This window comes from Clinocottus analis, unplaced genomic scaffold (genome assembly GCF_023055335.1).
Source record: "Clinocottus analis isolate CAN_PGR_092001 unplaced genomic scaffold, fCliAna1.0.p SCAF_50, whole genome shotgun sequence".
In the NCBI taxonomy this organism is placed as follows: Eukaryota; Metazoa; Chordata; class Actinopteri; order Perciformes; family Cottidae; genus Clinocottus; species Clinocottus analis.
In genome coordinates, this window is record NW_027176208.1 from 502,855 (window position 1) to 524,620 (window position 21,766).

Here is a 21,766-nt window from a genome sequence, read left to right on the forward strand (position 1 = left end):
CCGGAGTCCCAGGACGATGTGACTGAAGTATCAGAGGAAATGGCTGCTTATGTAGTTGAGCCACAATCCGAAATCAAGGGTGAAGGTGAGATGATTGATGTCCATGTGAAGCCAAATCCTGAACCGCTTCTTGTCGAGCCCAAAGTGGACAACAGAATTGAAACACTCGGCGTCCCTGAGGAAGCTGCTGCTGCTAAAGGACCTCAGAGCCCAGGCGCATCTTTACAGGAAAAGGGTAGTTTGGACGAAGCCTCAGCAGGTGAAGCTGGACGAGCGCCAGCAGCAGCCGTTGGCTCCATGGAGGAGGAGGAGGTCACTTTTGGTGCCGTGTATGACTTTTACAACCCTCCGACAGACTGGGGAAGACCACTGTCTCCTGAGTCTGAGATGTCCATAGAGATCGGCAGCACTGTGAGCGAAGAGCTGGGCGAGGTAGCTGAGCGGTTCTTCACCCCGGGCTCGTCCACCGGCGTCTCGCAGCCAATTGCACAGTCTTTTCACACTCCTAAGTCCCACATGTCTTTCAACACTCCGAGTTCTGATACCCCTGGTGGGTTCATGACCCCTCAGGACTATCCCTTCTCCCCTGCAGAACACAAGCGACCCTCCACAGGAGACTCCTGCGAGAGGTTCTTCTCTCCTGTTCAGTTCCTGCTGTCTCCTGGTGATGAGGGCATCGAAACAACACCTCCTGGAATAACCCTGGACGATACTCGGTACCTCACCAAGGGAATCGGGTCTTTGGGCCTGGCAACCCTTCAGGAGAAAGTGCAGGGAATCCCTCCAGCCTTCCTCAAACCTCTCATTAAGAAAAGGGTGTTTGAGAATGACTCGCTCACGTTTTACGCCGAGGTGTTCGGCCTACCTTCCCCTGAGGTGAAGTGGTTCTGCAACAAAACGCAACTGGTGGAAGACAACAGACTCAAGATGGAGAGAGACGGCGACAGCATCTCGCTAACGATTCACAACGTCCAAAAGGTAGACCAGGGAGAATATATCTGTGAGGCTGTAAACTACGTTGGGGAAGCCAGGAGTGTTGCTTTAGTGGTCGTTGTATCGCAGGAGGTGAGGTACATGCCTGCTCCACCTGCCGTCACCCATCAGCACGTGATGGAGTTTGACGTGGAGGAAGATGACTCGTCTCGTTCTCCTTCCCCTCAGGAGATTCTGCTGGAAGTAGAACTGGATGAATACGAGGTGAAAGAGTTTGAGAAACAGGTTAAGATCATCACCATTCCCGAGTACACCGCAGACAACAAGAGTATGATCATATCTTTGAACGTGTTACCGAGTATGTACGAGGAGGGCGCCGTGGACTTTGTCACCCAGGAGCACGACGATTTGAAAATAGCTTTCGAGGTCACCGAGATGCCGCCGAGGTTCATCAATCCCATCTGTGACATGGAAACCCCCGAAGGTACCATTGTCATGTTTGAGTGCTCACTGATGGGAATTCCTTCTCCCATCGTGTCCTGGTTCAAAGGCGACGCAAAAATTCCTCACAATAACAAAAAATACTTGCACTCATCTGACGGAGACAACCACTTCCTGAAGATCTTTAAGGTCAGCGCGCAGGACAGCGGCGTGTACACCTGCAGGGCCATCAACGTCGTGGGGGAGACGCTGTGCCGGGCCTCTCTGGTGGTGTTGAACGCCAAATCTTTCTCGGGGAAGTCTCGAGGCAGGGAGCTGACGGCCGTGTCCTTGGGAAGCGCCAAAGTCCAACCGCAGAAGTTTGACTTGGTGGTGGGCAACACCTCGTTCGACAGCGAACAGGTGTCCGAGATCGAGCTTGAGTTTGAGTTTGAGCAAGAGGCGGACGAGTCTCAGCGGGCAGTCCGGTTGGTGGCCAAGACCGACAGTGAAGTGAGCGAACAGGGAGAAAGATACGTAAGCGTCAACTTTGACGTGTTTGCCGAACCGGCTAAAGACGACAAGATCGAGTTCAAAGGGAAGTCATCAGATATGTGCAGCTTCCAGTTCCAGGTGACCGAGACGGCCCCTAAATGCATCATCCCTTTGACTGACGTGACGGCAGCCGTGGGGACGCCGGTGATCCTCCAGTGTCTCGTGAGCGGGAAACCAAACCCCACCGCCCAGTGGTTCAAAGACGGAGACGGTGTGGCTGACAGCAGGTGTATCATCCAGGAGAAAACCGCAGGCCATTTCAATCTGCTCATTACTAACGTGACCCAGAGCGATGCCGGGGAATACAGGTGCATCATCCAAAACACGGCCGGCTGCATTGAAACCGCCGCGCTGCTCAAGGTGTTCTAGAGGCTGCAGGTTGCACAAAGATACCGTCACCGTCCAGGTGCTTCTCTTGTTGTGCGTTGCTCATTGTTCACTACTTTAAGGTTGTTTTAAGACAGATAGAACTTCACAAGCTGCTCGGCAGGTAAACAGACGAGTGAAGCGACAGCTTTCATGAAACTAAAACATCTTCTGTTGTCACATTCTGCTCATAACTATTTATACATTGTAGGTTTCTTTCTCAACAAAACATTAAAAGTTTAAATTATCTTTGTGCAACCAGCTCATAGTCGTAGTGGGAAAAACAATGCGTTCAAGTTTGTCTTTATATTTTGTTGTTGTGTAAACAGATTTTTTTTTTTTTTTCATGATCTGGGTTTGTTTTCTTTTGTCGTTTGGTGAGTTGAACGATGACATTCTGAGTTAATTTATTGTTGTTTCTAACACTGTTGTTCTCATGGGGTTGCACTACAGAAGGTAAACAACAACAACATTGTATGAAACAACAATTTCTTATATGGGAATACATATTGATATTTTAGTTTTTTCTTTTTGTTAAATTAGTGACAATAAAAGATTGTAAAAGCTGCAAAGTCCCAATAAAAGGGAGATGTTTTTTAAATCTATAGAGTAAATATTTATGATTAATATAATTATTAATCATATATAATTATTATGTTTTCAATAAATCAGAACAAACTTTAAAATATATATATATATATATATATATATATATATATATATATCCCTGCTAATTGTGAAACTAATTAAAATAAGTTAATTAAATAAGAAAAGAAACTTTCAAGGAAAACATCTAATCATTTTATTTAAAAGCTGTGGTTTTAAATAAGTCACCGTTATATTTAATTATAAGGAATAAAAGCAGAAGCAGTAATTATTAAATACAATAACAATTAGAAGATTAACATGATATTGTAATAATTCCCTTAAAGCTCAGTTTATTGTTTGTGTGATTTGGAAACTTTTTCTTTTCTTTCTGATTTCTTTGAGTTTTTTGAGTGAATTACATTTGTGAGATTTGCATAAAGCGAGCTGTTAATTAATATTAATATTAATAAGTAGAACAAATTTTAAAAATGGATAATACTGTGAAACTTTTTTAAAATTTTGAAAAATAAGATTTGATGTCCTGTAAATATGTATGTGTAGGAGATCGGCATCGAGATAGAAGTCCATGGTGTATTTGTACAGACTCTTGCTTTGTCTCAGAGTTTATATAATAAAATATTAATTATGTAAAGTTAAAGTCTGAGGAGTTTTATTACCGTTTCCATGATGAGATGCCTTGTTCTGTTTGCTGTTTGTCTTAGTGTTTCATGAAAGACTCAACGCAGGTGTCAAAAACATCAACATGACTTGTTGTTTTGAGACAAGTACGATCAATATATAGTTTATATATGTGTGTATATATGTATATATATATATATATATATATATATATATATATATATATATATATATATATATATATATATATATGTGTGTATATATGTATGTATATATATGTATATATATATATATATATATATATATATATATATATATATTTATGTATATATGTGTGTGTGTGTGTGTGTATGTATGTATATATATATATATATATATATATATATATATATATATATATATATATATATATATATATATATATATATATATACATATATATATATATATATATATATATATATATATATATACATATATATATATATATATATATATATATATATATATACATACACACACACACATTCATTCACACATTTATTTTTCTTTCTTTTTCTTGCTAAAACCTAAATCCAGTTTTTGGTAATTAATTACCAAACACGTGTTCTGTAATGAATCAGAATGGATTCATAATGGATGAAATCTGAAAGCAAAACAGATTAATTCTACACATGAGAAAAGGTCAAGAAGTCCGTTTGGGGGAAAAACTATTTTTCATACATCTCATCTCTTTTTTTATGCAGCAGGGCTGATCACTTAGTCCACTAAGAGCTCATCAGGTCTTTGTAGACCGAATATTTTTGTCGTATGGATTATAAATTAGCTGGATGTCATTAAATTTAACCATTAATGGATTGATTGGAGAAAGTCCTGCGACTATTAGTGGACTAAGAAGATCTGTGGTCAAGGCCCTCGCCTCCTTATGACGTTTAATCACGTCAATGTTATTATTACAGCGTTTGTGTTGTGGATGTTGTTATCAGTCTTGCTCAATATTTCCTAACAGAACGTTGTAGCACCACCGTCACCACTGTGGAAGAGCAAGAGGAAACCTTCTCCACTGGTGTCCAGTTACCTCAGAGAACTAAAACACTTGAACTCAAGCCAGAGCCCAAACGCTACTCTTCCTCTTTAGAGAAGAAAAAAGAAAAGCCAGTTTTCCTCAGCCAGCTCGCCCCGGCAGCCGTGAGCTCCGGGGAAACTGCCAGGTTCACCGTCATAGTGTCCGGCCTCCCGAAGCCCACCGTTCAGTGGTCTCACAACGGGAAGGTCATTAAGACCTCCTCCTTTTACAAGCTCATAGAGGAGAAGGAGGAGTACACGCTCGTCATCACGAAGGTCACGTCCGAGTTCGAGGGCGAGTACTCCTGCACCGCCACCAACAGGTTTGGTCAGACTACGTGCACCACGTACCTGGAGGTGAAGAAGTCAGACGTTAGCCAGGCGGAGAAATGGGTTGAGAAGATGTTCAAGGTCACAGGTCAACCTCCAGTTTTCACAGTTCAGATCCAACCTGTGAGGTCCTCGGAAGGGCGGGAGGTTTCCTTTAATTACAAAGCCAGTGGGGATCCCATCCCTGACGTGAAGTGGTTCAAGGGGACGCTACAGATCCAGACCAGTAGAAACTGTGTCGTTATAGCCAACACTGATGGATCTGGCGTCGTCACTATCAAGAGTGTGAAGCAGGAGGACGCCGGCCTGTACACGTGTAAGGCCTCCAACCCGTTCGGGGAGGCGTCGTGCAGCGCCGAGCTCGTTGTGTTCAGAGAGTCCGTCTCTGTTTCGCACAAACGAGAGCAGCTGACGGTTCAGAAAAAGAGCTACAAGGTCTCTACCACGGAGCAAGCTACAGAGTCTCGCTTGTACCAGGTCAGCCTGCCAGGCCAAGACAGAGCCAGGTCCGATCAGATGGTTTACACCATCGGCACCGAGGACAGGCAGATCATTCCCAGTGAGCAAGTGGGCTCGCTCGGAGAGCTTGAGCTCTCGGCGGCCACTGTTCACCGCGAGCAGCTGACCCACCGGGCGGCGGTGCTTCAGTCTCATGAAGTAGAGGAGCGGGTGTCGGTGGTTCCCACCCGACCTCCTCAGGTCTCCACCGTTCCTGTCAAGCAGCTCCACGCGGCGGCGTTCACGTCGTCCGTTGAAGAGAGCAAGGACCTCACAGAGCAGCACTGCGAGCGCATTCAGAGCCCCGAGGTCGTCGAACTCCAGGCGGCGAGAGAAAAGAGGTCCCTGGTGATGTCGGCGCTCGCCGAAGAGCTCACCCCTCTTTCTACTGTCGGCACTGAGCTGCTGGCCGACAGGAAGTCCGCGACCGTCAGGCCCGCTGCAGAACCTAGACATCTGATCAGTGGGCATCAGGTTGAGTCACAACTGCCGATCCTCAAAGAGGAGTCTCGGGATATCCCCAGAGCACAGGAAGAGAAGGGTTATAAGGTTAAAGAAGGTGTTAAGATTTTGTACTCGGCCCAGTCCGCAGAGAAACGAGTGATTGCTGAGAGCCACACGACTGAACTTCCGACAGCAGACTCTGCTGTGAAGTCCTCTGTAGGGAAAGAACAGCACCGACCGGTCTTAGCCTCAGTCAGCGAGTCTAAACAGACCCTTTCCAAGGAGACTAAGTTCTCCATGACGAGGCCCACTGAGGAGATAGCCCATCTCTGCAAGGACAGAGTGATGAAGGCAGCTCTGACTAATGAGGAGAAACACATGCTGCAGGCTGAGCCCACGCAGCAGCTGCCAAGTCTGGACAGCGCCATGTCCATTCAGTCCCAGGTCGAAGGGGAGCAGCTGCTGCACTTGCAGGTTATCACAGACCAGGACCTCCTTCCATCTGAGAGGAGCTTCACCTCTGAGAAACCGGCACCAGAGCAGGCCGGAGCCAGCAAGAGCCCCACTCTGCTGCACACTGTCACCCAGGACGAGCAGAGGACTGTGGTGTATGAAGACACGTCAGAGTTTGAGGCCAAGGCCAGCTCCATGACCGTCACGCCCCAAAAAGAGGCTCCTACTCTGCTGCACCTCCAGTCATCCCAACCTGTGGAGGCGCTCCCCAAAGAGGGCATTCTCATCATTGAGAAACCCGACCAGCAGGTGGCAGCACAGAAACAGGAAAAGACAAGGCGGCACGCAGCCACCTCGGAGGAGAGGAGGGAGCTCACTGCAGATTATCACACGGAACTGGATCAGTCCGTGACGGGCGTTCAGTCTCAACTTCGCACCGAGCCCAGGCCTCAAAACGTCCTGCAGCTCTCCTTCCAGCCCATGCAGCTGCCGAAGGAGATGCCGCTCACCTCCGACGTCAAGCAGCAGCGAGCTTTGGTGCAGAAGGAGGATCGCTCGGACGTGATGCACGTCCCCAGTGTGGCCGACGGTCGGGCCTTACAGGAGGGCCACACCGAGCGTCTGGCAGCGGTGGATAAATTCACCTGCCACATGGCCGTCGAACCAAAACCTCCCGCAGAGCCCATCCAGATTGAGGAGAAGGAGATCTCCACAGAGAGCAGCGTCCTCCTAGAGGCAGCGGAGCAGGACTTTGCTGTTCAGATCCAGGAGGGGCAGTCGGTCAGGCAGTCTATCGTCATGGACGAGAAGCGAGTGCTGACTGGTGAGCTCTCTCAGGAGATCACAAAGTCTCAGTCCACTCAAGTCGCCGTCACCACGCAGCCAAAAATGGCCCTTATGGCGTCTGAGTCGAAAGACAGCGCAACTCTTCCCAAAGAGATGACGTTTGTGATTCAGATCCCCAAACCCTTCAGTCTGAATATTCGGCGTCAGCTCAGAGACGCTCTCCAGTCGGCTACGGCCAGCGACCAGCCGGTGTTGCTGGCTGACGTGGTGGGCCGGTTGCAGCCTGTGAAGGTTCAGGAGGTCAAGGTTCAGAGAGAGCCCAAGCGGGCCATGTTTACATACCTGATCACCACTACAGGAGCCCCCATGGAGATCACTCTGGCCATCGAGGGTAAATACCCTCAGACAGCTGACCTCAGGACTGAACTCCAGGCAGCTTTCCACTCCATAGTTTACCGGGAAGCCCATGTTCTGACCTCGGATCAGCCGGGCATGATGCAACTGGACAAACCTCAGAGGGCGCAGGTCGCCTCGGCCCGCTCGAAGCAAATGCTGTCGTCCACGGTGGAGACGGTGAGCGTCGCGGAGAGCGCGGTGGACTTCACTGCAGTTGCCTCTCAGGCGGCCGCTCTCAAGACAGAGTCTAAAATGTCGGTCGAATGCGCCGCCGCCGAGCAGCAGGTCGTGGTGCAGCAGTCCAAGACCGCAACGATGGAGCAGTCCATCTCGTCCCAGGTCACAGTCTCCACGGAGTCTCACGCGACCTTTGAGCAGTCGGTGCAGGTGTCGAGGCAGGAAGTGAGGTCAGTGATGGTGAAAAGCACAGAGAAAGATGTCGGGGCAGCTTTTGTTACCGCCACGCTGGCCACCGCCCCCGCCACCCAGCAGGTGGTGGATGTCAGCATCCAAAAGGAGCACAGGGAGGAGATCTTTAAAGAGGAGGTCACAGTGTCCAGGGCAGAGCAGAGAGAACACCCCGTAGTAGTCACCTCCCTCCACGACGTATCCGTCGACGAGGATAGTTTGATCACTTTTAGCACCACCATTAAGTACGTCACGATGGTAAACTGGTTTTTCAACGGGCAATTGGTGAAGTCTGGCAAAGAGTTCAAGTGTTCCAAAGACCACGACACATACACACTGGTTATCCACAAAGTGGTCAAGGAGAGGCATCAAGGAGAATATGTTTGTGAGGCTGAGAATGACGCCGGCAAGACGACGACGTCATCGAGACTCACTGTGGTCTCAAGAGGTTTGATAACGGGAGAACTTCATGTGCCATTCATTCATCCACTTCCTCTGAGAACTAATCAATCACACGAATCGGTTCATTCAAGACTCCTTTCATTCCAGTCTCTACGTTCATTTCATAGCTCGGCATGACCAATGGATGGTACTAACTCACCGTGTCTTGTTTGTTCCACATCCCTGTGTGGTTGAATACCTGGAGACCAGAACCCTCACAGCTCAGCTGACGGCTCTGTCGTCACTGAGCTGGTCACGATCCCGGTCTTCAGGTAACTTTCATGTTTTCTTTTTCATGGTCACGTTGGCATGTTGGTGTCAACAGGTTCCTCTGTTTTAAACCCATGGTCTGTCACATTTCTTCAGGTCCATTTCCTCCTCAACGTCTCTGTGCATGCTTCCAGGGCTTCAACCTGACTCCATCTTTCACTTCTTTGTTCCTGCTCCATGTGGCCTGAACCCTAGCCCCATGGGAGTCACAACGCCAACCTTTTGTGACCCTGTGTGGCTAATGTTCTTGCTGTTTCTCTCCTCCACAGTCACTCCCACCATTACTGTACATTCTGCATTAACAAGAGCTTCACAGATTCTATGAGTAACATGTACCTTTTTGTCCATGTGTGCCTCAGTCCCACCCATCTTCAGGCAGAAGATTATCCCTCTGGAGATCAACATCGGCGGCCACGCCAAGTTTGAATGCGAGATCGAGGACGCTCCGAGCGTGACCTTCAAATGGTACAAATCTGGCGTTGAGATTAAGCACAGCGAGAAGTTCAGGATCTTGAGCCGCCACACCAGCTCCTCCCTGGAGCTCCTGAACCCCGTCAAGGCCGACAGCAACGAATACACCTGCAAGGCCTCCAACCAGCACGGCAGCGCCGGCTGCAGCGCCACGCTCATCGTCACCGGTAAGACCCAGTGGGCTTGTTCTGGTTCATGCTTTGTTGCTTCACACATGTCTGTTTGAGAGAGAGAATTATATGTTTGCAAAGAGTTTTCCCTGAATCACCATGTGCAATGTGGAGGGGATGAATTGTTCATGAGGAGGATCTTGTGTTGCGTTTTGGCGAGAAGTAATGATGACGAGGCTCACAGTGTTTAAACCTACGTTATGTTGTTTAAACCTACGTCATGTTGTTTGAACCTACTTCATGTTGTTTAAACCTACGTCATGTTGTGTAAACCTACGTCATGTTAAGGATCAAGCTGTTTAAACCTACGTTATGTTGTTTAAAGCTACGTCATGTGGTTTAAACCTACGTCATGTTGAGGATCAAGCTGTTTAAACCTACGTCATGTTGTGTAAACCTACGTCATGTTGAGGATCAAGCTGTTTAAACCTACATTATGTTGTTTAAACCTACGTCATGTTGTTTAAACCTACTTCATGTTGTTTAAACCTACGTCATGTTGTGTTAACCTACGTCATGTTGAGGATCAAGCTGTTTAAACTTACGTCATGTTGTGTAAACCTACGTCATGTTGAGGATCTCAGTGTTTAAACCTACGTCATGTTGAGGATCTCAGTGTTTAAACCTACGTCATGTTGAGGATCTCAGTGTTTAAACCTACGTCATGTTGAGGATCTCAGTGTTTAAACCTACGTCATGTTGAGGATCTCAGTGTTTAAACCTACGTCATGTTGAGGATCTCAGTGTTTAAACCTACGTCATGTTGAGGATCTCAGTGTTTAAACCTACGTCATGTTGAGGATCACGATGTTTGAACTTACGTCATGTTGTTTGAACCTACGTCATGTTGTTTAAGCCTACGTCATGTTGAGGATCTCAGTGTTTAAACCTGCATCATGTTGTTTAAAACTACGTCAGGTTATTTAAACCTACGTCAGGTTGTTTAAACCTACGTGGTTCACCAAGTTGAGATTGCTCCGATGTTGTTCTCTAAAATGTGTTGAAATGTGTTCTGCCTGCTCTCCATAGAGATGTACCCCCCGGTATTTGTGTCAAAGCCAGAGCCCATGACTTTGTTTGTGGGCAAACCGGCGGCGCTCCAGTGCTCGCTCACTGGGTCCGCTCCCATGGAAGTCCTCTGGCACAAGGACAACATGGCCGTCTCCTCCGAGGGGAACTATGTCATAAAATCTGAAAAGAACAAGTATTCGCTTCTCGTTAAGAGTCTTACGCTGACAGACCGGGGCGTGTACCTGTGCAAGGCCTCTAACAGCGTTGGCACTGCGACCTTTACCACAGAGCTCAAGGTCATCAACAAGCCCAGCTTCGTTAAGCCCCTCGAGCCGGTGTCGGCCGCCGTCAATGACCCGCTGAGGCTGGAGTGCCAGGTGGACGAGGACACCGGCGTGACCGTCGCCTGGACCCGGGACGGAAAGAAAGTGCACCAGAGCATGGAGTGCAAACTCTCCTTTGAGGACAAGCTGGCTGTGGTCGACATCCCCAAGTCCAAACAGAAGGACTCTGGGAAGTATGTGTGCACGGCCACGAACGAGGCCGGCAGCTCCTCCTGCGAGGCTGCGGTCTCGGTTCAAGGTAAGATCCTGAAGATCTTCCCCGTCGGCTGTGGGTTACTGTTGTAAGCAGACGCTAACAATGTGCACCGCTGTCGTCCTGTCTTCCCTTTTGCATTTCTTTTTTTGCACTTTTCTGTCTTTTTTTCCCCTGTCTCTCTTTTGACAATGCTCTTGAATTAAACACTCCTTTCAGAGCCACCAAACTTTGTTAGGAAGCTGGAACCCATGATCACATGGAAACAAGGCATAGCTGCACGCTTACAGTGCACCGTTAAGGGCTCGCCCGAACTCCGCATCCATTGGTTCTGGAACGAGAGAGAGCTCGCTGATGGAGAGAAATATAAAATCTCTTTTAAGAGCGGCGTTGCCTCTCTGGAGATGGTGAACCTCGTGGTTACAGACAGCGGGAGTTACACATGCGAGGTGTCCAACAACGCCGGCAGCGAGAGCTGCAACACTCTTATAGCTGTCAAAGGTTTGTCAAGTCATGTGTTTACTTCCCACTAACCCATGAATTCAGGAAACCTTTTGGTGTTAACGGCGTACACTTTACTCACCTTTTTGACAACCAGAGCCGCCGTGCATTAGGAAAGAGCTGCAGACGGTGGAGGCGGTGAAGGGAGCGGCGGCTCAGCTGGAGTGTGAGGTCACAGGAACCGCTCCTTTTGAAATCAGCTGGTTGAAAAATAAGAAAGCTATCTCCAGCGATCACAAGTATAAAATAGTGGTCCAAGAGAACTTGTCGAGGCTGGAGATCCATCCGTTTGAGAGCGCAGACGTTGCAGATTATCAGTGTGTCGTATCCAACGATGTGGGCAAAGTCACCACGAAGGCCCTCGCGAAGCTGAAAGGTTAGTGACCCTGAGTCATGTTGTTCACTGAGGTTTAATCCTTTCTTCAAACTCAGATGTTAACTCTTGCACTGTCCCTGTAGAGCCACCGACCTTCTCAAAGAGGGTCGAGAGTGTCACCGCGGTGTTGGGCACTACGGTGAAGCTGCAGGGGACCCTTAAGGGCTCGGCTCCCATCTCGGTCAAATGGACCAAAGACTCTGAAATACTGAGAGACGACGACTCAAACATCCAGATGGTGTTTGAGAACAACGTCGCTAGCTTGTCCATAACCACAGTGGCCATAGGCCACGGCGGCAAGTACTCGTGCCAAGCCGAGAACGAGGCTGGCCAACAGAAATGTGAAGCCGCCTTGACCGTGCAAGGTCAGTTAGAATCACCGATGCAGAGACCATGTTGAGGTCTCCAGGTTCTGGTGTCTAATCTCTTTCATCTTAATAACTATATCTCATCCCAGAGCCGGCCAGAATCGTAGAACCTGCCGAGTCCATCAGTGTGACTGCAGGAGACTCGGCCTCGCTGGAGTGCACATTCTCTGGAAGCCCCGACCTCAAGGTCAAGTGGTTCAAAGACGGAAAGGAGATGATCAGCGGCCGTAAATACAAGATGACCGTGAAGGGCAATGTCGCCTCCATGAAGATCCTCACGGCAGAGAGGGGAGACACCTCAGAGTACAAGATGGAGGTGTCCAACAAAGTTGGGAAAGACCAGTGCACATGCTCAGTGGCGGTCTTAGGTCAGTTACCTGACGAGTCTGAGAACTCAAAACGTCTTACTTCCATTGTTGATTGTCTTTATAACCAAAAGGAAACTAACTTCAACACACGTTTAATGACTTCCATTAATCTGAAGTATTCTCACTGGAACGTTGCAATAGACTTAACTGCAGTTAAAGACTGATGTTATTTAGCCAAGTGAGTCTTAAAAAAACCCACAAGAACCTTGTGTTAATGCATGAGATGTTTTTTTCTTCAACAACCAGATCGGATAATGCCTCCGACTTTCACCAAGTCCCTGAAAAGAGTCGATGGTAACGTCGGTAATGACGTCTCCTTGGACTGTAGAGTGTCCGGGTCCCAACCCATGACCATCTCCTGGTTCAAAGACGACCAGGAGATCACGTTTGGGTCCAAACTCCAGCCCGACTTCAAAGACAGCTCCGCCACGCTGAGAATCACACGGCTGGAGAAAGCCGACTCCGGAGTTTACAAATGCAGAGCCACCAATTCAGCCGGCTTTAAGGAAACCAGCGGCACGCTCTACGTGAAAGGTCCTGATCGCTTCTGTTCCTCTACTTGTTGTGTGCCGTCAAAGATTTCACGCTCACATGAATTGCAATCTTTGTTTTTGTTTACGGCCTCCAGAGCCCCCGGTATTCACAGGGACACCCGACAACCAGGAAGTAATACCAGGCACCAGCGTGTGCTTCAGGACAGCCTTCACAGGAACCGCTCCTCTGGCTGTGAAGTGGTTCAGGGAGGAGAAGGAGATTTCAACTGAAGGCTCATATTTCATAAAGAAAAACGCCTCCTCCAGCTCCTTGGAGCTTCACTCGGTGAAACCCGGTGACTCCTCTAAGTACACCTGCCAGGTGTCCAATGACGCCGGGAAGGTGGACTGCACCGCGCTGCTCTTTGTGAAAGGTGCCCGTCCTCACGGTCGTGTGCAGCTGCATAAAAATGTCTTGACCTCGATGTCTCTTTTGTCACTAACACCCCGATGACGTTAACCTCTTCTCTCAGAACCTCCCGTGTTTGTGAGGAAGCTGGAGGCGACAAAACTCGCCAGCAGTGGCGCCGCCGCCAAGCTGGAGTGCACAGTGACGGGCAGCCCCGTCATCGCCTTCAAATGGTTCAAGGACGAGATGGAGATCAGCTCCGGTCCTAAATACACCATGAGCTCCACTGACTCAGTGGCGTCTCTGGAAATAGTCGACTGCGCGGTCGCGGACAGCGGAGACTATGTCTGCGTGGCGTCCAGCGAGGCCGGCAGTGACCGCTGCAGCAGCACCGTCACAGTCAAAGGTTGGTTCCCGTGTTTGCTTCTCTTCGGTTCAAATGACACATCGTCAGCGATCATCCTGCGGAGACGCCGTGCTCCTGAACGGCGCCTGTGAGCCTCCTGGAGCGTGACCTCTCTGCCGGGTAAACGCTGAGGAAGTCGTTAAGAACAAGTTCACCTTCACTGAGAAATGCCAGTAGAGTCTTTGTGCGGTCCAGTGTGACGTGCTGACCAGTCCACTGTTCTCTTCTAGCACCGCCGTTGTTTGTGCGCAGCCTGGAGCCCAGAGATGTGGTCAAAGGCTGCGAGATGCTGCTGGAAGGCCAGGTCTCTGGCTCCGCCCCCTTCACCGTGTCTTTCTGTAAGAACACGAAGCTGATCAGGAACGACAAGCGGCACAGGATCACGGTGAAAGACGACCTGATAGCGCTGCAGGTGCTGGCGGTGGAGGCGGGCGACGTGGGCGTGTACCAGTGTACCGTCGAGAATGAAGTGGGAAGGGCGGCCTGTGATTGTCAAGTGACGCTCAAAGGTTTGTTTAAAACATTTAAATCTCCACGTATTTGGAGATAACCTCGCAAAGCTTCATCCTGACCTGTGAACGCTCTGTAGGGCTTTACGGTCGTGCCTCTTTGTCCTCGTTGGCTTTACAATCTGTCCAGCTGATCGACAGACCCGCGATCTTTTTCTCTAATGCAAGAAAACAGGTTTTCTGCTTAAGAAATGTTGACCAACAAGATTAGTTTCTTCTTATCGAGTTCTTGTCAGTGGTTTAGAGACACAACCTGAACTCTCTCATTGGTCCAAAACGTGTCTTCAGGTCTTACAGAAACACTGAGCGAGCAGGAGGAAGTCTGACTTTGCGAGGCTAATATTCAGCAGCGAAGCCAATAATATTCACATAAATGTCTCCTTGTAGAACCGCCATCTTTTGTGAGGAAGCTGGAGAACCTCAGCTCGTTGGTGGGCAGCGAGGTGTCTCTGCAGTGCACTCTGAAGGGCTCCGAGCCCATGACCGTGTCCTGGACCAAAGACAACCACGAGCTCAAAGAGGCCGAACACGTTCAGATCACGTACGAGAACAACACGGCGCTGCTGCGCTTCACCAACTTACAGAGCAAACATGGCGGCAAATACTCGTGCCAGGCGCAGAACCAGGCCGGCAGCCAGACGTGCTCCGCCGGGCTGACGGTCAAAGGTTGGTGGAGATACTCCAGGTCTTTGTACAGCTGTGCGTTCAGGGGATCCTTATCAATTTGTGAAGTCACACCTTCAGAGGGTTCCTCCAAGCCAATCCCCGGAGAGAACTTCCCCAAGTTTCAGGGTTAAACTGCTGAAAGGAGAACAAACGAAGTGGACTTAATGATTGTCCTCCATTGTTAACGTCCTGCACAGGATGTTCCTTTGGGGATTGAGCCACAACACTAAAGCTGCGTTCACACCAAAAGAGTTTATGATTTTCTGAGTTTACTCGTTTCACTTAATGTGGTGAATTAGCTTTTTGGTGGAGGAAAGGGGGCGTGTCTTTACTCCATGAAACTCGTCATCGTTTCCTCCATCCACCATGGAAGTAACCACTAGTTCTGCTCTAAGCCCGATGATGAAGACCCACAAACGGAAGAACATTAAGCTTCTCAGCGCTGATTGGATTTCGCAACTTTTTTCACAACGCTTTTTCGCCTGATTGGTGTCGCCCGACGAAGGTTTTGCTTTTCCGCACCCTTTGGCGTCTGTGCATTGACTTTACATGTAATCTACTCGCGTGAATAATTTGAACTCTCTTGGTGTGAACGCAGCTGTACCGCTTGTCCTCTCGAGTTGATAAGGACCCAAACGCGTCCTGAGCATCCTGAGTCGTTAGTTCTGAGAGATTCTTTGCTGACGGTGTTGTTTGACGTCTCAGAGCCGGCTCGGGTCACGGAGGAGGCCAAGTCCATCAGCGTGACTCAGGGCGACCCGGCCACGCTGGAGGCCCGGTTCTCCGGCACAAAGCCGCTGAAGGCCAGGTGGCTTCTGGCGGGCAAGGAGCTGACTTCAGGCCAGAGATACAAAGTGCAGAGCACAGACACCAGCTCTGTGCTCAAGATTATTAAAACGGAGAAAGGTGACAGCGGCGACTACACCTTTGAAGTTTCCAACGATGTGGGCCAGAGCTGCTGCGAGGCCGCGCTCACCGTTCTCGGTCAGTTCTTAATGTGTAACCAGAACTTTGCGTTGGTTGTGTTTCATACGTCGTGCTTTGAACATTGCTTCTCACCTCTTTTTCTTCCACCAATGTTAGATCAAATCATTCCACCGTCTTTCACGAGAAAACTGAAGCAGACGGAAGGTATCAAAGCCTCGTTTGCTCATCTGGAGTGTCTCGTCTCCGGCTCGCTGCCGATCACCGTGCAGTGGTACAGAGACGAGAAAGAGATCCAGACGGACGAGAAACACAAATGCACGTTCTTTGAGAACGTTGCTTTCCTGGAAATCTCTCACCTGGAGAGCAAAGACAGCGGCAGCTACACCTGCATCGCTAGCAACCGAGCGGGAACCGTCCAGTGCTCTGGGAGCCTGTTGGTCAAAGGTTGGTTTGTGGTCTTCATGAGCGGCTGATGCGACCGATCGGCGTCCTGAAGGATCTTTGTGACTGTGCGGCTCTCACGAGCGGCGTTTGGTTTCTTTTCTCTTCCAGAACCACCGTGCATTCTCGAAAAGCCCGAATCCATGAATGTGTTGCCGGGCTCCAAAGTCCAGTTGAACGTGCTGGTGTCCGGCACGCCGCCGCTCGCCATCAAGTGGTTTAAAAACAAGAAGGAGGTGTTATCCAGTGCCGACTGCTCCGTGGTCAAAGACAACACCTCCAGCTCACTGGAGCTCTTCTTTGCTAAAAGCTCCGATTCTGGAGACTATGTCTGTGAAGTCCAGAACGACGTGGGCTCCACTTCCTGCCAGGCAGCGCTCTTTGTCAAAGGTCAATAGATTCTTTATGTCAAACTAACACGTCTCCATCCATCTGTTCCTTCTGGCATTCTTTAATCCAGAACATTCACAAGAAAACCAGACGACTTAAGAGTTTTAACATCCTCACAATCACACGAATCCCACAAAGCCTCAATATAATATGACCTGGAAGACCAAGTCAAAGAATAGAATTACTCACAAAAACTTTAATAATTTGACAAAAGAGAGGAAATAAGTCAGTAAATAAATGCCACATATATATATGGCTCATTATGAGGGCAACTTGTTCATCATCTTCTCAAACAGCTGGAGCGTGTGATGGCGACGTTCTCGAGGTCAGAGTTCCTCCTCACATCTCTGGTTTCGTCCTGTTCCTCAGAGCCCCCTAAGTTCACGCGCACCCCGGCCCGGCTGTCCGTGGTCCGTCCCGGTCAGAGTAAAGTGTTTGAGTGCCAGTTGACTGGCACGCCTGAGATAGACGTCTACTGGTTCAGGGAGGGCTCCGAGCTCAGCGCCGGCGACCGGCACAAGCTGGTCTTTGTGAACTCTGTGGCCACGCTGGAGATCTGCGGCGCCGACACCAAAGACAGCGGGCTTTACTACTGCGAGGCTCGCAATGAGGCCGGCAGCGAGAGCTGCAGCATGGAGCTCAAGGTCAAAGGTCAGTTGTGAAGATAAGATCCGAGGCAGTGGTTTCCCACCGCTGTCTGGCGTTCTGATGGAAATTACCATCAGCATTCAGTTCAGTTATATGTTTGGGTTCCTAAAATGAGAGATTATTTAAAATGTAGATTTTTAACAATTGTCTTTGTTCATAAACTAACGACTTAACAGATTAAAGCAGCTTAACAGTTCATAATGTCTCAAACCAGCTACAGACAGTTCTCTGGGGAACATTGCTTCCTTATGTACGGACAATACGTTCTGTTTGTGCCATCAAATATTTAGAAAATGAACTGTTGAGAAAAGGTGACGGTTTGTTCCCTCTCATCTCAGAACCGCCCTCCTTTATCCGAGCGCTGGCTCCAGCCGCTGTAGTGAAGGGCTCTAGCGCCTGCTTTGAGTGTCAGGTAGCTGGGACGGGTCCTTTTGAGATAACGTGGCACAAAGACGCCAAGGAGATCAAACCCAGTGCCAAACACGGCTTGTCCCAGATGAACGACGCCGTAGCTCTGGAGGTGCACAAGTGCGAGGCCGTAGACGTGGGTGAATACCAGCTGACTGTCGCTAACGAGGTGGGCAGCTGTAGCTGTAAGGCTACGCTACACCTCAAAGGTTCGTCTCTGCAACGCCACATGTTGTATTATCTGAGGAAATAACAACCCTTCATTTAACATTTCACTGGTTTCCTCTAATAGAACCACCGACGTTCACCAAGAGGATAGAGAACACGTCCACGGTTCTGGGTACAATGGCAGAGTTTCAGTGTGTTGTGGCCGGTTCTCCCACTCTCTCTGTGCAATGGCAAAAAGATGAGAACTGGATTTTGGAGGATCCAAAGATTGAGAGAACGTTTGAGAACAATGTGGCCACACTCAGGGTTCCCTCCTGCGAGGTGACGCACAGCGGGAAATACACCTGCCAGGTGGTGAACGAGGCCGGGCAGGATAAGTGCTTTGCTGCCCTGACGGTGCAAGGTACGCACACCTTCACTAACCACGGAGTCAACGCCTTCCACGGTGCTAACGATGTGAGAAAGGAAATGAATCTCTGACTTTGTTTTGCATTGTAGAACCTCCTCAGATCACAGAGAAACCTGAAGTGATAAAGGTGACAGTGGGAGATCCAGTCAATCTGGACTGTAAGGTGACGGGCTCACCTGAGCTCAAAGTGAAGTGGATGAAGGATGGCAAGGAGCTTCAGTCCATCAGACAGCACAAGCTGATCTTTGAGAACAATGTGAGCAGCCTGAAGGTTCAGTCGGCTCAGAAAGAGGACGCAGGAGAGTATGTCTTCGAGGTGGCAAACCACATCAGTAGCTGCTCCTGCAAAGTGAAAGTGGTCGTACTAGGTTGGTGTGAAGCGCATGAGACTCCTGCGATACGTAGCGGCATGCTGAATAAAGCCTGATAACCTCCTTGTTGTTCTTTTTGGTAACAGAACAAATAATCCCCCCGAGCTTCATCAAACCCCTGGTAGACATGCAGGAGACATTGGGCTCCTTTGTTCAGATATGTTGCAAGATATCTGGTTCCCTGCCCATCTCTGTGGAATGGCAGAAAGACGGGACCAAGATCTCTAGCGGCGTGAAGCACAAACTCATTCAGCAGGACAACTCTGTGTCCGTTGAAGTGGAGCAGCTGGAGAGATCTGATGCAGGGTCCTACTCTTGCAAACTGACCAACGCAGCAGGAAGCTGTGGCTGCAGCGGGGCGCTCATGGTTAAAGGTCAGATATTGATCCTCCACGTGATTGGTCACGCGATCCTAAAACAAAGGTGAGTACCTCTTTTAACGCCGTCCGTCTTGTTCTCTTCAGAGCCTCCTAGCTTTGTGACGCCGCCGGAGTCACAGGCGGCTCTACCAAATGGAAAGGTGCGCTTCAAAGGCACATTTAAGGGAACGCCTCCTTTCACGGTCAAATGGTTCAAGGAGGACTCAGAGCTCATGACCGGGCCCACTTGTTTCACGGGGCTGGAGGGCCTGTCTTGCTTCTTAGACCTGTACTCGGTGGGCGTCTCCCAGAGCGGAGTCTACTCTTGCCAAGTCAGCAATGACGCCGGCTCTGTGCGCTGCAGTGCAGACTTGACCGTCAAAGGTTGGACATCTTTTTAATCAACTCTGTATTCAATCACATCTCAAGCCAGTAGTTCTCTGTGTTATTCATTAGCTTTTCCACTGCTGCAGCTTCTCATCAAGAAGTGTTTGTTGCCTTTGTGATGCGCCTGCGTTTTCCACAACCATCCTGTGTCTGCTGCTAACCCCATCATGTCACCTGCTCACCTCCTTGTTGTAACACTCTAGTTGAAGTGCCCCTACATCTTCCAGCAGCTAATACATCTGTATTTTGGCTTTCCAGAACCACCTGAGTTTGTGCTGAAACTCCCTGCCGTTAAGTTTGTGAAGCAGGCTGAGTCGCTCCGGCTGGAGTGCAAAGTCAGTGGCTCTGCCCCTCTGAATGTGACCTGGTACAAACAGGACAGCAAGGTCACGGCTGGGGGCAACTGCAGGACATCGTTTGTTGACTCGGTCGCAGCCCTGGAGCTGCTGTCTGCCAGCTTTGATGATGATGGAGTTTACACCTGTGAAGCTCAGAACGATGCTGGCAGTGTCAGCTGCAGCACCACCCTTACTGTGAAAGGTCAGCCTCTCCCTGATCTTCATCATCTGACCCTAACCCTCTGGCTGTTGTTGACGTTTTGGTTAAAGTTTGGTTGTATTGCTTAAAGCTGGAATCCGTAACATTCTTCTTTGTCTTCTGCGTATCCGGTACGGTGGAGTAGTGCGATGAACGCTCAGGCAACTTTAAGGCCATTCACTTCTCCCCCGTTTGGAAATGTTGCTCAGCTTGTTGCGTTGCCCCTTTGTTTGGGAAACGCAATTAAAACATCCTCGAACTCTTTGAGTCAGATATAATGCCGGATACGCAATACCTCCTCCATCTTACTATAGACCCAACAAACAGCTCCTCCATCTTACTATAGACCCAACAAACAGCTCCTCCATCTTACTATAGACCCAACAAACAGCTCCTCCATCTTACTATAGACCCAACAAACAGCTCCTCCATCTTACTATAGACCCAACAAACAGCTCCTCCATCTTACTATAGACCCAACAAACAGCTCCTCCATCTTACTATAGACCCAACAAACAGCTCCTCCATCTTACTATAGACCCAACAAACAGCTCCTCCATCTTACTATAGACCCAACAAACAGCTCCTCCATCTTACTATAGACCCAACAAACAGCTCCTCCATCTTACTATAGACCCAACAAACAGCTCCTCCATCTTACTATAGACCCAACAAACAGCTCCTCCATCTTACTATAGACCCAACAAACAGTTCCTCCATTTTAGTGTAGTCCCAACAAACAGCTCCTCCATCTTACTATAGACCCAACAAACAGTTCCTCCATCTTAGTGTAGTCCCAACAAACAGCTCCTCCATCTTACTATAGACCCAACAAACAGCTCCTCCATCTTAGTGTAGACCCAACAAACAGCTCCTCCATCTTAGTGTAGTCCTAACAAACAGCTCCTCCATCTTAGTGTAGACCCAACAAACAGCTCCTCCATCTTAGTGTAGTCCTAACAAACAGCTCCTCCATCTTACATAGACCCAACAAACAGCTCCTCCATCTTAGTGTAGACCCAACAAACAGCTCCTCCATCTTAGTGTAGTCCTAACAAACAGCTCCTCCATCTTAGTGTAGTCCCAACAAACAGCTCCTCCATCTTACTATAGACCCAACAAACAGCTCCTCCATCTGAGTGTAGTCCCAACAAACAGCTCCTCCATCTTACTATAGACCCAACAAACAGCTCCTCCATCTTACTGTAGTCCTAACAAACAGCTCCTCCATCTTAGTGTACTCCCAACAAAAAGCTCCTCCATCTTAGTGTAGTCCCAACAAACAGCTCCTCCATCTTAGTGTAGTCCCAACAAACAGCTCCTCCATCTTACTGTAGTCCTAACAAACAGCTCCTCCATGTTAGTGTAGTCCCAACAAACAGCTCCTCCATCTTACTATAGACCCAACAAACAGCTCCTCCATCTTAGTGTAGTCCCAACAAACAGCTCCTCCATCTTACTATAGACCCAACAAACAGCTCCTCCATCTTACTATAGACCCAACAAACAGCTCCTCCATCTTAGTGTAGTCCCAACAAACAGCTCTTCCATCTGAGTGTAGTCCCAACAAACAGCTCCTCCATCTTAGTGTAGTCCCAACAAACAGCTCTTCCATCTGAGTGTAGTCCCAACAAACAGCTCCTTCATCTTAGTGTAGTCCCAACAAACAGCTCCTTCATCTTAGTGTAGTCCCAACAAACAGCTCTTCCATCTGAGTGTAGTCCCAACAAACAGCTCCTCCATCTTAGTGTAGTCCCAACAAACAGCTCCTCCATCTTAGTGTAGTCCCAACAAACAGCTCCTCCATCTTAGTGTAGTCCCAACAAACAGCTCTTCCATCTGAGTGTAGTCCCAACAAACAGCT

General features: G+C 48.8%; 2 protein-coding genes across 17 annotated transcripts in view; both read left to right on the forward strand.

The window, feature by feature from the left end:
* Positions 1–21,766, forward strand: part of ttn.2 (titin, tandem duplicate 2) — a 186,723-nt gene that overhangs the window by 33,076 nt on the left and 131,881 nt on the right. For 10 of the 16 annotated variants that reach the window (XM_068601489.1, XM_068601493.1, XM_068601496.1 and 7 more), the window contains exons 38-40: positions 8,952–9,230; positions 10,263–10,826; positions 19,624–19,905. In XM_068601489.1, the coding sequence (XP_068457590.1) occupies positions 8,952–9,230; positions 10,263–10,826; positions 19,624–19,905 (1,125 nt within the window). Of the gene's footprint in view, positions 1–8,951; positions 9,231–10,262; positions 10,827–19,134; positions 19,363–19,623; positions 19,906–21,766 lie in introns of those variants that run through there. The other 6 variants (XM_068601498.1, XM_068601501.1, XM_068601504.1 and 3 more) reach the window with 3 other exon arrangements.
* On the forward strand, positions 11,186–19,093 carry LOC137803220 (titin-like). Its single transcript, XM_068601477.1, has 18 exons — positions 11,186–11,282; positions 11,380–11,658; positions 11,742–12,023; positions 12,116–12,394; positions 12,641–12,928; positions 13,023–13,301; positions 13,401–13,682; positions 13,913–14,191; positions 14,579–14,857; positions 15,563–15,841; positions 15,941–16,228; positions 16,337–16,615; positions 16,985–17,266; positions 17,602–17,880; positions 17,964–18,242; positions 18,338–18,616; positions 18,706–19,042; positions 19,084–19,093. The coding sequence occupies exons 1-18, from the start codon at positions 11,186–11,188 to the stop codon at positions 19,091–19,093; spliced, it is 4,656 nt and encodes a 1,551-aa protein (XP_068457578.1).

Excerpts from the sequence above, each read along its gene's own strand:
- LOC137803220 (XM_068601477.1), top strand. The coding sequence starts at position 11,186 with ATGGTGAACCTCGTGGTTACAGACAGCGGGAGTTACACATGCGAGGTG. Across the intron at positions 11,283-11,379 it reads CACTCTTATAGCTGTCAAAG|AGCCGCCGTGCATTAGGAAA; the intron begins GTTTGTCAAGTC and ends TTTGACAACCAG. Across the intron at positions 16,616-16,984 it reads GGCAGCGCTCTTTGTCAAAG|AGCCCCCTAAGTTCACGCGC; the intron begins GTCAATAGATTC and ends CCTGTTCCTCAG.